The sequence below is a fragment of the Columba livia genome, chromosome 1 (genome assembly GCF_036013475.1).
Source record: "Columba livia isolate bColLiv1 breed racing homer chromosome 1, bColLiv1.pat.W.v2, whole genome shotgun sequence".
Classification (NCBI taxonomy): domain Eukaryota; kingdom Metazoa; phylum Chordata; class Aves; order Columbiformes; family Columbidae; genus Columba; species Columba livia.
In genome coordinates, this window is record NC_088602.1 from 89,087,390 (window position 1) to 89,104,219 (window position 16,830).

The 16,830-nt window shown below is 42.8% G+C and overlaps 1 protein-coding gene across 4 annotated transcripts in view; it reads right to left on the minus strand.

The window, feature by feature from the left end:
* Positions 1 to 16,830, minus strand: part of APP (amyloid beta precursor protein) — a 222,680-nt gene that overhangs the window by 169,888 nt on the left and 35,962 nt on the right. For all 4 annotated transcript variants that reach the window (XM_065065694.1, XM_065065681.1, XM_065065689.1 and 1 more), the window contains exon 2: positions 11,625 to 11,792. In XM_065065694.1, the coding sequence (XP_064921766.1) occupies positions 11,625 to 11,792 (168 nt within the window). The remainder of the gene's footprint in view (positions 1 to 11,624; positions 11,793 to 16,830) is intronic.

The following is a 16,830-nucleotide window of genomic DNA, read 5'->3' on the forward strand; positions in this document are numbered from 1 at the left end:
GAGGTAATGAAGACCGAAAAGACTTGAAGCCCCTGAACACTCAAAAACCACCCAAACACCCAAATCCTGCTGGTAGTCTCTCAGCAGCACCAGTCCCAAGAAGGAGTCACACTTGCATCCATCCATCTGCAGAGGTACCTCACAGATGCCAGGGCTGTGGTTTCAGTGCCTTTAACAGGATACAAGCCTGATATTGCCAGGGCACGATTCCTGACTTATTCCACCCCTGGGCCATCTAACTGCTAACACCATGAGCCAGCGCTAACACAGGAGCCAGATCAAGGAACTGACCTACTGCTGAAAACATCCCTCCTCAAGAATAAAAACTGCATCAGAGTGGAAACTGCCAGGAGTTAAAGAGGACCTAGGATGACTTCAGCAAAAGTGGGACAGATCCTTGCCAGACAGAAGTGTCCACGCAAGAATGGTCTGAAAACTTAGAAGAAAATGAAGTGGATTAGCATGGGCATTTCCTCCTCAAAAGGGCTGAAATGTAACAACTGTATAAAAGATTTTTCTTCACTTAGGGTAATCATCACACTTTACACCTAGTATCTGTTAGGCTTATAACATTATTTATTAAAGGAACAGCTGCTACCAGTCCATCTCAGAGTTACATAGTGCAAGATGTTTGGGAGATCTGTCTGTAAAGAAAACAGCAGACAGCTTACTACAATAACTTTGTATGTTAGAAGGAAAAAAGAAGGGTGAAATGCAGCAGTAAAGGTCTGCTGTGCTGTCCCCCCCCAGGACATGTTCCATACAGCATCACAGGCATAGGAAAAGTAACATCTCTACAGACCACATCCAACACCACACAGGCCTCTTAGAAGTTTCCTGGGCTTCGGTAAGGTCCCCAGGCTCGCAGGGAGACTTGTGCAAGCGTGGTGAGACAGTCCTTCTGTAACTTTAAGGTGCAAACCACGATCACAGAACACAGCACGCTGATGATAATGTAAAACATCATCTTCTTGTCTTTTATGTTTCTAATCTAGCAGATGTCTTTTGACATCTTGATCACATGCTAAATGGTTGTCTGCTAGTTCAACTATGAAACAAAAAAGGCAATAAGACTACCCTGCATACAGCCATTGCATTTATATATTATAGAGGACAGAAGGAACATTTGTATTCCTGGCACAAATGCTGTGCTGGTGGAACCTGCCGATTAAGTTGAGTCATTTATCTACTCCATTATATCTGTGAAATCCAAAATTAATCTAGGGGAAAATGCAGCATCGCAGCTTCATTAAACACTGCAGTACACATTTACCTAAATATATATTTATGCAGACAATCCTCTTCCATTTTCATCCTTTTTCCTCCCTCGGCCTCAAAGCAGAAGCAGCCTCCTTCCACAAGAAAAGCTTTGGAAAATTTATCATAAATGCAACAACATATTGAGATCATGAAGGTTATAATGTTATTTATTTTTGAGACATGCAAAAAATATCTGTATAGGGAAAAACTGAGAAGTGACCTTTTTATTATCAACAAAAGAAAGGCAGGCATTATATTGCAACATAGGCTCCAAGTTTCGTGGCAGACTACAGTCTGGCTAAAAAGCTCAGTCTTCTTTCTCAAGGTTATATGGTGAGTATACTCAAGTTTAACTGCAGGACAAATATAACATCAGTAGTAGACCCTGCATTTCCAAAATCTAAGCCTTCATTAAAGCAAATGAAATCTAAGGACTAGTAGACATAGTGAACTAATGCCACTTTTGCTGAGGACCAAAACTTAAGTAAAACAGAAGACCTCAATAATCAATGTGAAGAGTGCTAAGGTACTGTTCACTCAAGCTTTTAAGCATGACTGTGCACATCTCAGAATATAACAACACACATTTGCCTTGAAAATGTCATTTGCTTTTAAGGACAATCTGTGCTGCCAAAAAATCTGTATGTTTTCCATAATGTTCCATTAAATGGATCATTTTCCTCAGAGGAAAATGTATGGCTTTTTAAGCTGCTGAATTTAGAGTAGCACAGGTTTAAATTTCATTTTCTTCTTCAATGCAGTGGTTATTTGGTTTGAGAAACTAGAAGGAGCACATTATGCAGCCTAGATAAAAGCAACAATTCATATTAGGATGAAAATGACAAGGTAACATGGAGAGAAACCATTATAAAAGCAGCAAGACCATTTTCATTGCATCTTAAATTCTCTGCTCAGGAATAAAAAAGGCCAAACTATTTTTTTTTTCTTTTTAAAATCTTGAGCATCCCTGCCAGTTCCACAAACCCTTTAACAAATCTCTAGAAGCTCTCAACAAGGACAAAGACTAGAGAGGGAAGGAAGTGCTGCCATCAGTCCTGCCTGGTGATGAAAGATTATCTGAGATAAAGGCAGTAGGGAGTTAAGCAAGTAAATAAAATGAAGATGGGGCAGTCGTCTGATGGCCCTTTTGGCTCATGTACAAAACAAGGGACTTGAGGACTACTATGAAACTAGAGATTGTGGGGTGAATTAATGTCAAAGCCTTATTATGGTCATGTTCCAGCTTGCACTGGATCTGCTTAAGTGGCTTTGGGTTTCACCAGCAATTTACCTAAACACGTGGCATAAACACAGAAGATCTGTGCAAATGACAAGATCCTTTTTGGACGTATTATGATTAGAGATTAGAAATTACAATGCTATTCTGTCAACAGTTATAATGAATTATCTGTTATATGAATTTACCCTACTATTTTCTGCTCCATGTAACACAAAGATACAGTTAAGGGCATAGTAGTGGGCATTTATAATTCTTTTTTTTTATTTTATTTTATTTCTGGGGAGGCACTTCTGTGAGAATACACATTCAGTGTAAGACGCTCACAGATCTCAATGATGTTTAGAAAGAACGTGATCACATATTCTCTTTACAAGAGAAACCAAGCAGTCACGATGTGGTATCAGAGATGCCACGTTCAACGCTTGCCAAAGTCAACATATACTCTACATCTGAAAGTTATTCTAAGCACTTAGCAAAAGGTCCCACAGTGAGCCAGCTGCTGATTACAAGGCGCAGCTAAATCTCCAGGCTCCCAGGTTTACACTCCATCCACTCAACCATGCACGTGATTATCCAGGCCCAAATTAGTTTTATTCTAGTTTTGGTTTGGTCTTGGGGGAAAAAAAAAAAAAAAAAAAAAAAAAAAAAAATCAAACAAACAACAAAAACTACAAACACAAACAATTTTCAGAACCATTCCTTTCCATTCTGTTCAACTCCTTGCATACTTAAAATGTAAATGAGCACCTCCAAAATTTAACTAACTGGAGAAAAAAAACATGCATTAGACAAAATGAGTTTTTTATCAGCTCTAACTGTTATTTTTGCAATTCATTTTGGTCACCAAGTTCAGCACAGACAGCAAAATAATTTCAGTCCTTCAAGGAACTTGTATAATGTATCCTAATTACTAGACATAAAATTCAGCACACAGTAGCTGTTCAAAATTGCTAATATCATAAAACATACAGCAATATATTCCACCTGAACACTCATTCTGTTTGAACAGGGAACTGAGCACACCTAAATTAACTTCCTACTCTGCATATTCATCTGGCTCTGAAAGCACGCACTTTGGCAAAGGGCAGGCTCCAGATCAGTGTTACAGGAACTCTTCAGCAGGAGGAGCTGAGTGGCCTCCAGCAAAGCACAGCCGGCTCCCAAACACACTTTGCTGCAACAGCACCATGCCACCCCTGCGATGGAACACGTGTGGGTGGGGGTACCCGGTTTCTTCCACAAAACAAGAAAAAGCAAAACCCAGGAGCAACGGTCCCCACCTGTTTGAAGACATTAGCTAAACACCCATCAGGGACTGATAGGAAGAAACTTTCCCCAGAGGGCTGGTTACCCAGTAATTGTGTATGGCAGGGTTTTCCCAACATCTTTGCAAAACAGCTGGTACTGCAGTGTCAGCAGCAGGACAAGACTGACCGATGGCTTGATCTGAAGCGTCAGCTACTACACTTACAACACATTAAAGATTTTGGCACATATACAGGTGTAACCACCCCACTTACATTAATGCAACATTGCTTTAGAACCTGCAGCACTCACATGTGACAGCTGTTCACAGATAGGGCCTACACTGCTTTACTTTTGAATAACAGGTACAATTAATGTACCAGCATGCTAACTAGTTTGAGATTAAAAGATACCACTAGTAAATTGTACTTCTCTAACCAGCATCTCATTCCACCCAAGAAAGGCTGATTTTGCTATATTTTAAAAATGAGATGCCACCAGCTCAGGCTGAACAAGGGAGAACATGCGGATTCGAATGCAGAGGAGATGGATGTGCTCTGCTTCCAGAACCACTTCTTGTGACTTCAGTAGCAGAGTTTAACTGAACTCAAGGAAGGTAGAAGGTAGCACCCAAGTATCTCCCATTTCCTTTCAAATAAGTAATGCACACTCTGAGCTTTGTCATCTTCAAACTGTGTGATGTGTTGTCCAAATATAAAACCAGACAGTTCCTGTGCTGCACTGAACTCCCACTCAAAAGAAGCAAAGCAACAAGTGACATACATCTTTAAAACACGTAGGTGGTTCTGCTTATTCCTTTCCTCCCTTTCTGCCCCTGCGACGCTCCTCTACTGCCACTTCCTGCATCAAGACTTCAAAATCCACCTACGCTGGCAGTGGACGAGGAGAGGCAGTGATGACAATCTCAAGGAAAAGACACAAGGCCCCCAGGAAATGAAAGCCCTTCTGTACTTCATGCACCTTCCAGCCCAGTGCTCTGCCCACCACCCAGGCATCTGGGCTGGCAATGTCAGGAAGAGCTCTTCGCAGACAGCTTGTAAGGAGGCAGAGGAACACATGTGACTTGTAAGTTCTGCTGGAAGAGGCGATTTCTTTTTTTCTTTTTGTTATCTTCCATGGATAGAAACAAAGCCAGAGACTACATAGAGCATCATTCTGGATTAACCAGAGTTTCCTGGTAAAAGTTATTAATTTGTATTATTTTACATCCAAGGAGCCATAGAGCAAGATCTCCACTGCACTTGCTCATTGAAGTTCTGCCCTGTTGGTTCCTTTCAATATGCCCCTGGTGTAGGAGGAACTGGGCACACACTCTGACTCTACAGGACCTACCACAGTAGAGTATCATCTTTTGCACTACAGCCATAATCACAATGCCTCTTGCAGAGCCACGCAAGGCATCTGCAGCAAAAACCAGGATGGACGGATTTCTCATGGGAGATGAAGGGGGGGAAAAAATAATAATTAAAAAAAAAATAATAATAATAATTACTTTCTCGTGCCCAGCGTCATTCCAAGGCACTGCTCAGAGCTGGGGAAAAACCCAGCACCTCAGCAGCATGGTACTAGCAGCTGCTGCTACAGCAAGACCAAGGAACCAAGGAAGCTGTCGTGTTGCTGGGGAGCATGAACAACACAGACTCAGGCAGAGTACCCGTCTGCTTGATCAGCACAGCAAATATGCTCAGACTATGCCTATACTGGGAAAAAATGCACCCCAAGATGTAGCAGCCCTCCTTTTGGGGGAAAAAAGCAGCATGAACAGGAGAAAAGGAAGGATGGAAGGAAGGACAGAAGGAAAAGAAAGAAAAGGTCTCCTCAAATCAGATGGGCTTCATCCTTCTAGGGAGAGCAAGAGGACTATAGCCCATAAGTTGGCAGGGCTGATCAGGAGGGCTTTAAACTAGGTTTGAAGGGGGAAGGGATTGAAACTGGGCTCTCCAAAGATCAGCCTAAGGATGGAAAGCCCGAATTAAGAGGGAAATCAGCAGCCCACTTGAAGTGCATGTACACTAATGCACGCAGTATGGGCAACAAACAAGAGGAGCTGGAAGCCATCGTGCAGCAGGAAAGCTATGACATAGTTGCCATCACAGAAACATGGTGGGATGACTCATACGACTGGAGTGCTGCTATGTGTGGCTACAAGCTCTTCAGAAAAGATAGGCAGGGTAGGAGAGGTGGAGGGGTGGCTTTATACGTTAGAGAGTCACTCGACTCTGTTAAACTTGAGGTCAGCAGTGACAAGGCTGAGTGCCTGTGGACCAGAATCAGGGGGAAGTCCAACAAGGCTGACATCCTCGTGGGTGTCTGTTACAGACCACCCAACCAGGACGATGAAGGAGATGAATTATTCTACAAGCAGCTGGCAGATGTCTCAAAATCGACGGCCCTTGTTCTTGTGGGTGACTTTAACCTGCCGGATATCTGCTGGGAGCTCAATACTGCACAGAAGAGGCAGTCTAGGAAGTTTCTAGAGTGTATAGAGGACAATTTCCTTCATCAGCTGGTAAATGAGCCCACCAGGGGCAAGACCCCGCTAGACCTACTGTTTACAAACAGAGAAGGGCTGGTGGGAGATGTAGTGGTTGGAGGCTGCCTGGGGCATAGCGACCATGAAATAATAGAATTTTCAATACTCAGAGATGCAGGGAGAACCATTAACAAAACCTCTACGCTGGACTTCCGGAGGGCAGATTTTTGCCTATTCAGAAGTCTAGTTCAGAGCATACCCTGGGAAACAATGCTTAAAAACAAGGGGGCCCAGGAGGGTTGGACATGCTTCAAGCAGGTGGTTTTGAGTGCACAGGAACAGGCTATACCAGTGTGCCGAAAGGCTAGCCGGCGGGGAAGACAACCGGCTTGGCTAAACAGGGAGATCCTGAATGAAATCAGAAATAAAAAGAGACTTTACCGACTGTGGAAAAAAGGGTTGGCTACTTATGAAGAATTTATGGAAATAGCTAGATCATGCAGAAAAAAAATCAGGGAAACAAAAGTGCAATTTGAAGTTAATTTGGCCAATTCTGTCAGGGATAATATAAAGTCCTTCTTCAAATATGTTAATAACAAAAGGAGGGACGAGGGACAAGGAAAACCTCCATTCTCTGTTGGACTCTGAAGGAAATATAGTTAACAAAGATGAGGAGAAAGCTGAGGTACTTAATACCTACTTTGCCTCAGTTTTTACCAGTAAGACAGGTGGCCCTCAGGACAACTCATCTCTGGAGATGGTTGGCAGAGATAGGAAGCCAAATAGGCCCCTTGTATTCCAGGAGGAAATAGTTGGTGATTTACTGAGCCATCTGGATCCTCACTAGTCTATGGGACCAGATGGGATCCATCCTAGGGTGATGAGGGAGCTAGCAGAAGAACTTGCCAAGCCGCTCTCCATCATCTTCCAACAGTCCTGGCTCACTGGGGAGGTCCCATATGACTGGAAATTGGCCAATGTTACCCCAGTCCACAAAAAGGGCTGCAGAGCTGACCCTGGCAACTACAGGCCTGTCAGCCTGGCCTCGGTGCCTGGCAGGGTTATGGAGCAGATCATCCTGAATGGAATCACACAGCACCTTCAGGATGGACAAGGGATCAGACCCAGCCAGCATGGGTTTAGGAGGGGCAGGTCCTGTCTGACCAACCTGATCTCCTTTTATGATCAGGTGACTCACCTGGTGGATGAGGGGAAAGCCGTGGATGTGGTCTATCTGGACTTCAGCAAGGCCTTTGACACTGTCTCCCATAATATACTCTTGCAAAAGCTGGTAGCCCATGGCTTGGACAAGTGTACTCTACGCTGGGTTAAGAACTAGCTGGAGGGCCGGGCCCAGAGAGTGCTGGTGAATGGGGCTGCATCCAGCTGGCGGCCAGTCACTAGTGGTGTTCCCCAGGGGTCAGTGTTGGGTCCAGTCCTGTTTAACATCTTTATTGACGATTTAGATGAGGGGATTGAGACCATCATCAGCAAATTTGCTGATGACACCAAGTTGGGAGGGAGTGTCGACCTGCAGGAAGGCAGGAGGGCTCTGCAGAGGGATCTGGATAGACTGGAAAAATGGGCTGATTCCAATGGGATGAAGTTCAATAAGGCCAAATGCCGGGTGCTGCACTTTGGTCACAACAACCCCCCGCAGCGCTACAGGCTGGGCGCAGAGTGGCTGGAGAGCAGTCAGACAGAAAGGGACCTGGGGGTACTAATTGACAGGAAGCTCAACATGAGCCAACAGTGTGCCCAGGTGGCCAAGAAGGCCAACGGTATCCTGTCCTGTATCAAAAACAGCGTGGTCAGCAGAACAAGGGAAGTGATCCTTCCCCTGTACTCTGCATTGGTGAGGCCACACCTGGAGTATTGTGTTCAGTTCTGGGCCCCTCAGTTCAGGAAAGACATTGAAGTGCTGGAGCGAATCCAGAGAAGAGCAACACGACTGGTAAAGGGACTTGAACATAAGACCTATGGGGAGAGGCTGAGGGAGCTGGGGTTGTTTAGTCTAGAGAAGAGGAGGCTTAGAGGTGACCTCATCACTCTCTATAACTACCTGAAGGGAAGTTATAGCCAGGTGGGGATTGGTCTCTTCTCCCAGGCAGTTAGCAATAGGACAAGGGGGCATGGGCTTAAACTCTACCAGGGGAAATTTAGGCTGGATATTAGAAAGAAATTCTTTACAGAGAGAGTGGTCAGGCATTGGAATGGCCTGCCCAGGGAGGTAGTGGACTCGCCGTCCCTAGAGGTTTTTAAACTGAGATTGGACATGGCACTTAGTGCCATAATCTAGTAAATGGACTAGAGTTGGACCAAGGGTTGGACTCGATGATCTCTGAGGTCTTTTCCAACCCAGTCGATTCTGTGATTCTGTGATTTGGCAAAAGTAATCAAAAAGGAGATTTGTACCTGCATGCTATTCCAATGCAAGAGGTACCACATCTCAGCCTTAATGCCTATTGTTTCGTGTTAATGGGCAAATGCAAATTCACCCTGTTCCCTGGATCTCATAGCAACCACTGTCTCACAGCCAATGTAAATAGCAGAAGGCAAGAGGAAAACCACCTCACTTGTTCCCCCCAGGATACTAAAGCATATTTGGAGCATCATGCAACAAGGGGTTCCCCACAGCTAAGAAGCCATTTTGAGTTGCATTTACTGGTCTACAAGTTCCTTTATTTAACAGAAGAGGATGCTTTTTATCTGACTCTTCTGTTTCTCTTGTCAGGACATGGGAAAGTTAAACAGAAGCAAAGTGGTAGTGCCCTTTCCTGGCCAAAGCCAAAGCCCACCATGCTACAGGCCCATGCATAAGGAAGGCTGTGGGGAAGAGTTGTACTCAACCAGGAGCTTCTTTCCATCCTACCAGGCTGTATCAACTTCCATGTCACACCTTTTTTTTGTTTGTTTGTTTTTAACTTGCTGTCAGCAGATCTGACCATCCTAATATTTGCTATCTATTTCCGAATTTATTACCAGTATGAAAAAATAGGGGCTCACATGATTCCTCCCCACTGCCAAACAAGCTGCTGACAGAGAGCCACAGTGCTGCCACGTGCTCTATCACCCCAGACCAGCTTGTCCTTTCTCCACCGGTGTCCTACAGCCAGTTGTACTGGTGTGTGGGGGGGGAAAGGATGGGGCATGACAGCCAGGAGACCGGCAGTTTCCCACAAACAGGTAAGCCTGCTGGTGAGCACAGCAATGAAAAGGTTTTTAGCCAGACCCCCAGAGCAGAGCTGCTCACTTGAAGTTAACGAGAGCACGCTGCTTAATCCCAAACCCATAGTGACATAGATTTACTAAAGCCAGTAAAATGCCCATCCCATTTTTAGGGAGCAAACCCACGAGCACCTTGCCAGTGCAGAACCCCCTACACTACACTTGTAACTGTAGCTGAAGAGACACTCTAAAACTGTGACAAGATCACCTAATATGAAGCTAATGACCTGTCAACGCACACAAATCAAGGCTATCGCAACACTGGAGTTTAAATACTTATCCTTAAAAACCCAAGTCACAGGTTGTCTTCTCTCTGTTTCTCCAGTCAGGAGAAAGTTTCAGACATAAAGAAAAAAAAATCAGGCTAAACCAGGAACTACGGAGGTCATCTAGACCTTCCTCTGCTCCAGCCAGGGCCCACATCTAAGCCAGACCAAGTTGCTGGGGCCATTGCCCAGTTAAGTTCTCTCAGTCTGCAAGGATGGAGGCTCCGCACCCTGTGGAGCCTGTGCCACCACATGGCCTCTCTCATGGCAAAGAACTTACCTTATGTGCAGCCACAGCTTTCCACTTTACTCTCTTTGTCATCTAACAGTATACAGCTACTATACCCTGACTGCTTCTGCTTTCCTCTTCACTTTTTTTTTTTAAGAAGGCTTTTTTTTTGGTAAGATGTCACCTAAAATTCCAAAGTCACCTGGCATTCAGCTGATATTTGCAGCTCTGAGTCTTTGTTCTGGAATCCTTCCCTACCTACAGCATTTGTAACCAAACTGCCAACCTGAGCTATTCATGCCTTAGAACAAGTGAAGCTTTCTACTCTTACTTCCCAGAAATTCAAGTATTTATTTCTATAAATTTAGAAAGACTTATCGTGTTGTGGACTTTTATTCATGATTGTTTGAGTCCGTCTCCTTATTCCTTCCTCCAATAATATAATCATGCATAAATCAACTTCATTTACATAACTCAAAGGAGATGAGGGAAACCAGAAGAAACCCCTAAAACCTTACTAGGAGGCCAGGTTTTATGCTTTTGGTAAACAAAAATATTATTAATTTCACAAAGTAACACTTCTAGTTAGAAGACAAAGCTACTGGTGAAGAATCAATAGCCATTAGAAGTTCATCCTTAAAATTAATATTCTAGAACATAAAGACCAAATTCAGGGAAAAAAATGAACAAAACACTGCAAGAAACAGAAGGAACAATCCATGGGTGAAAGGACAGGAATGAAGATGCTAATAGAGCAGAGCTCTGAAGAGTAAATTATCTTGCTTTCTAAGGAGGCATTTTCACAGGAATTGGTTTGACATTTAGGAAGTAAGACAACTACTGCTATGGCAATAAGCAATAGCCTCTGCTTTAAAAAAAAGGCAGAGATGGTATAGAAAGATATAAGGACTAAAGCTACTCAGGCCGTACCCTTTTGTTTCATGGCATGAAATACCCATTTTCTTTTCAAATTGTCACACACTGGCACGAGGTTATCATGCTATCACAGCATGGAGACAAAACGAAATTAAATCCCCAATCTGTTCTTAGGTCATAAGTGACTGGATTATTTCTGCTCTCAAATATGAAATCAGTCATTGTGACTTCATCTGTAGGGCAAGCTTTTTCCATTAAGAAACTCTGAATGGTTCAGTGTGCAGCAGAGACCAATAACTCCAGACTGACCCAGTGTATCTCAGTATCATTTTAGGATGACAGAAGACCTGTTACAGCTGACTCTTTTAAGATCAGCCCAGAAAGAACAAGGGCATTTAAATTAATGTCACCTCAGCTTCATTAAAAATACTTCATAAGCAATAAGTTCATCATGCATTTATGATACAAAATTATCCCCCAAGGGCAGAGCAGAGGGACAAAATTGTCCAACATCTTCAGTGACCCTGAGCAACCAGGTTTTGAAGCTGTTTTAACAGGCTCTGCAGAGAACCGATTTAAAAAGGAGAAAAGGGCAACAGAGCAGAAGACAAAAAAGAAAAAACAAAAGAAAACAAAAACCAAAAACAAACAAACAAACCAAAAAACAACAACAACAAAAACACCAAAAAAAAGGGAGGTCCATACAGACTCAGAGTTCTCCAGCATGCACCTGCACTTTGGTGCTTCAGAAGAGCCACCACAGTTGTTCCTAAGGACGGAACTTACCTCCTGGCAGTACTGGAGAATCCCTTCCTTCGTCCCAATGCAGGTCTTGGTGCCAGAGGGGTCTGATTCCCATTTTCCGTTCTGAACGTTCATGTGCATGTTGAGTTTCCCACAGAACATGGCAATTTGAGGCTCTGCCAGCAACCCAGCATTTCCATCAGCAGGCACCTAAAAGAAAAAAGGAAAAAAAAATATTAATCTCACATCTGACAATTCAGTCCATCCAAAGCAGGAACAGCTAAAGTAAAACTGAACCAAATTCTGTGCTCACCCACCCATGGTGGCAAAGGCTGAAACTGATTCAGGAAGATTTGAAAAACATGTGGTCTTCATAGATATCCAGGCATGTGATAGTATAATACAGAGTGTAAAGCTCTAGGCAAACTGTTTTGTGGCCCAGAATTGTTTCTTATCAACTTGGGCTAAACACAAAACAACAAGCACACTTAGGGTGCAATTACAGAAATTCAATTTTCCGAACAGACTTGGTATAGTAAGGGGGAGTAGTTCACTAACAATTAACAAATAAATAACAAGTTTTCCTCAAGAGTTTCCTAGAGAAAAAAAAACAAAAAAACAAAAAAACAAAAAACACACAAAAACAAAAACCACCACCAACCAACCAAACCAAAACCTACCCACGATGTATCTTTTCTCAAGACCCTCTCCAGTTCATTTAGATGCCAAGCACACAGGCTGTATTTCATCATGCCTTATAAAGACGGCAGGTTAAAAGCAGCAGTTTCCACCTAAACTTTGTTTTGACTGAACCTTAAAATGCAGTGGCTGGGGTGGTATCCCAGTGGGACTGCTAAAGGTCTATCTCACAGCAAAGTACTACGGAACAACCCTGTACCCGACCAAGCATGAAGATGTTCAGGCTTAGCAGAGGCTGCCCGCAGGGCTCCTCCTCGCCTCCTGCAGGCAGGCTGCCCAGGACACCCCACACACCTTGGAACACCCCAGTGCTGCTGGGATACGGAGACAAACATCAGAGCTACCCTCCGATTCCCGTTGAAAGCAATTCTGAAACATCTCTGAGCTTCCTACCTGCATTGATAAACCAACTCAACCTTCCTTTCACACAAACCTCAACACAAAAAAATGCCTTAATGGAAAGGGTTGTCAGGCACTGGAACAGGCTGCCCAGGGAAGGGGTTGAGTCATCATCCCCGAAGGCGTTCAAAAGAAAGTGTGTAGATGAGGTTCTTAGGGACATGGTTTAGAGGTGGACTTGGCAGTGTTAGGTTTCCAGTTGGAGTCAATCATCTTAAAGGTCTTTTCCAACCAAAATGATTCTATGGGTTTCAATCCCTCCTGTGGGACCACATCACCAAGGTAAATCAAGACCTCTCTCTTTGAACTCTCTGCCCCCTGAGGGAGCAAACATCCAAAGGTGGAAGCTGAAGATACTCGCTTCAGTTTTGCTACCTGAGCAACAAAAGGCAAACATAAGTCTCTTTGGGTCAGGTTCCTCGAGAGAAGTCAATGGTTCCCCATTGCCCCTCATACTTCAAAGGCGAGCCCGTTCCATTCAAGGTACAGGAGAGCATGCAATTATGTCTAATACCTATTTTTAATCTTTTAGCTAGAAGGCTTCTCAAGGGGAAAAATTAAAAACATTTTAAAAATTCATGAAAAACTAAACAAACAGAATGACCGTGTTACAAGAGGTATGCAAACCCCGTATCTTAATTCTTCCACTTTTTGTTTAAACACAAAAAAACTTGATGCATTTTATATGCCTACAGTAACTAAAAAAAATTACACCAAAAATGACTACAGGAGTCAACATCCAACTACCCTAACACATTAGCACAGCACTTTAAGTTAAAACACAGAAATTAAAACAAGTTTTTAGTTTGTTTGTTTTTAAGAAAAGGAAAGAACACTTACTTTCCTGCCTTCTTTAAGATGTTAACATGTTATCACAATTTAACTTAAATAAAGCAGGAACACTTCTACTGGCAGAGATCCCCCTCTACTATCTCAATTTCTCTTGTGGAACTAATAAGTTCTGTACGATTTAACAGTTAACCATCACTCTCCTTTCACTGGCTAATTAGAGATGGGATGACACCTGGTCCACCTTGCCTTGATCAGTAGAACTATCACATGCTTACTCCTTCTAATATCTTCAGAAACTCTGGTGAGCACCTCAAACATCACCGATCCGTACCAAAAACTTGCAAAGAATCCTCCAAATTAATGATATTTTTTCTTTATTGATGCAACACAACCCTACCAAAATTTCAATAAAAACAGAAGCAACTCATTCCTCAGGTGACGTGTGAATGTGAACTCTATTCACAGTCAGCTCTTCCAACTGGGATCTCTATTGAATTAACAAAACGCACAGCAGTCATATTGTGGCAGATTTTAATTTTTTTCACTCAAAAATGGAAGTTGGTGATTTACAGAGACCTGGACTTGTCGCTTTGTAATACAGAGCTTCTTAGGGTTTTTTGCCTTGGCTAGGAAGACATCTGAAGTTGTGGAAAAAAAATGCGGCTGTTTGCTTGGAATGCTATCAATTTAACTCTAGCAACATGACAGCCTATGACTGTCTACTTAAAATCTCATTCCCTTCAAAAAAGACATAACATCTCCAGATTAATGAGACTACCAGAGCAAGCCATGATCACATTTAGCATTCTATACGTGGAGCTGACAGAACCATGCTAATGAACTGCTCAGCACAGCACTTCATCTTATTGATTAGGACAGCTAAATGTTTCTGATCATAAAGAAATACCGGAGCAATTAAAAGACACTGTAAACAGAACTAAAGAGTTTACATCATGATCACAAATAATTCAAATACTCAGTTTCCCAAGCTGAACTCCGTTAAGAGCGTCCTTAAAGCAAGAGTAGTAGGTTAATGGATTTGTCTGTTACATCACCAGCTAAGATGCAACACTGAGCTTTCAAATTAGCTTTTTGTAAACAGCTGGGGTGGAAATAACACCTTTTAAAATATGTTAGGATTTTTGCTTTTCTTTTAAAGACTCATTAAATCATTTAATATCTGAAGGTAAACACTTGCTGCCACTGTGTAGCCCTGGTGTTTAAACTAAAAGCCTCCCACCTCTAATAACAAGAAGCAATTTTATACATTGCATTTTCAGCAAGGTACCCGTGAAAGTTACAGGAACACTGCAAAGTTTTAACAGGACAACAGACTCATTGTTGAGACAGGCTTTGTGCCATCTCCCTGCTCTTTCAATAGATAATATACATCTCTAATTCAAGATTTCTTATGATCTTCAGAAATGAAACATCAGATAGCAGAAGTTGGTCTGCTATGGCACTTTCTTCTGATTGAAAACTGGCAGCTTCCTGCTTGTCAAGAAATTTGTCTTGCTGCAAAATCCACAGAAACAGCTGTCATGGATAGAGGCTTTTCTGCAAAGATGATGGTCAAAACACAGCAATCAAGCCCCGGAGCATTCTTTGATGCAAGGGCAAAGGAGGAAGGCGTTACTAGATCTGACCTTGGCCTTACCTATCCTAGATTTAGAGCTTCTGCTGAGCCTTTCGACAACACCTGAGCAAGACACTCCTATGTATGTATATAAAAGTATATGACTAAAAGACTTCCCTTTACTCCATTGTGCAAGCATATGCTTCACAGCATTGTTACTTCTATTTTCCCAAGAGTGAACACATCAAACACAGCGACTGACAGTGATTCTAACACGAAAAAAAGGAAAACATAAATTTTTCAGATTGTTGGCAAAAACCTGCAGCTACTGTGTTCTGCTAAATACTGCACTCTTCTACATACTGTTGTCCTCTGCAGTCATTCAGATTACAGCAAAATTCACAGAAAAAGCTCAAATCCAGAAAGCTAAAACTCCATTTTTGGTGCAAAATAACTAATTATGCTAAATAACAGATAAATAATTAAGACAAATATTTCTGATGGTACGTTGTCTGGTTTCTTTCCAACTCCCTTCCCCACTCAACACAAGAGCATTCCCAAAGTGCCTGCCAAAAAGGTGCCTGGAAGAGATCAGTCCTCATAGCCTTGATTTTTTTGGGATCTATTTTAATCCAGGACACATTCCTAAATTAGTAACAGTAAGTTAAGCAATTAATTCAAGAAAACATTCTTGTCATTTAGTTTTGTAAGGCTGATTGATAAGAGAGGAGAAAAATTGAGATACATGAACCCCCTCAAGCTGCTTTGGTCTGGACTGGCACTGGCAGGGGTCTCCAGCACTTACTGCCTGCACCTCCTCAAACCTCACTTTTATAAACACCTCAGTAGCTCCTTATGTTTTTAAAACTTCATTATGATAAATAATCCGGAGCTGCTAAGGCCTGCACGCCAACTGCCAGCCTTGTACAGTAATTTTGCTCACGTGTTTAGCATGGCATCTATTGGTAGGAAAAAGCCCGAGAACCAGTGAAGAAGGGAGAATCTAACAAAATTCCTGCATACCATTTCACCTCTCAACACAAACATTCAGAAGTGTTCGCCTCCAACACACTCCCCTGCGTGTCTTATGGGTTTACACAGATCTTCCAGCCTCTGCCATGGACTTTTGCCCCTCCCAGCATTTACAGCGCAGAGTACTAAACATTAAACACCTTTCCAGCTGATGTACTTGGTGTACAGCTGGGCTATGCTGCCATTTGAAGACCAAGCTTCACCCAGCACAACTATAATTTCACTGGGACCATGCTAGAAAAGCCTTCCAGGCAATGAAAAGGGTGGTGGAAAGTGCTGCTGAGTCTTTCCTGAGATCTCCAGGTGAGAGACTAAACACATCACTTGCGTATTGCATATCACACCAACAGAAAGAAACAACTCTCTCTTCAGACCCTCTCCCTCCCCATCAAGTTTGCCTTGAAGACCTCAAGCATCATGGCACTTTGGGAAGAAATGCAGACTGGTTTTCTCCCCAGGGACTGCACTGTGATGATGCTTCACTATCACAGCAGAGCCAAAAATAAAAGACTAAACTTAGCTAAGATAACTGATTCCACGAGTGTCTCTAGTCTGTGCAAGTTACTGATAATGTAAAACCTAATGAACTATTACTGATTTTAAGAGATATCTGACAGCAGTTCCAATACAAAGCAGACTGAACAGCACTATTTCGAGGCCCAGGGGGAAAGTAGGACTTCTTTTAAAACACATACACTTAAGAGATTAACACAACTCAAAAAAAGGCAGGAGAGTGAAACGAGAGCAAAA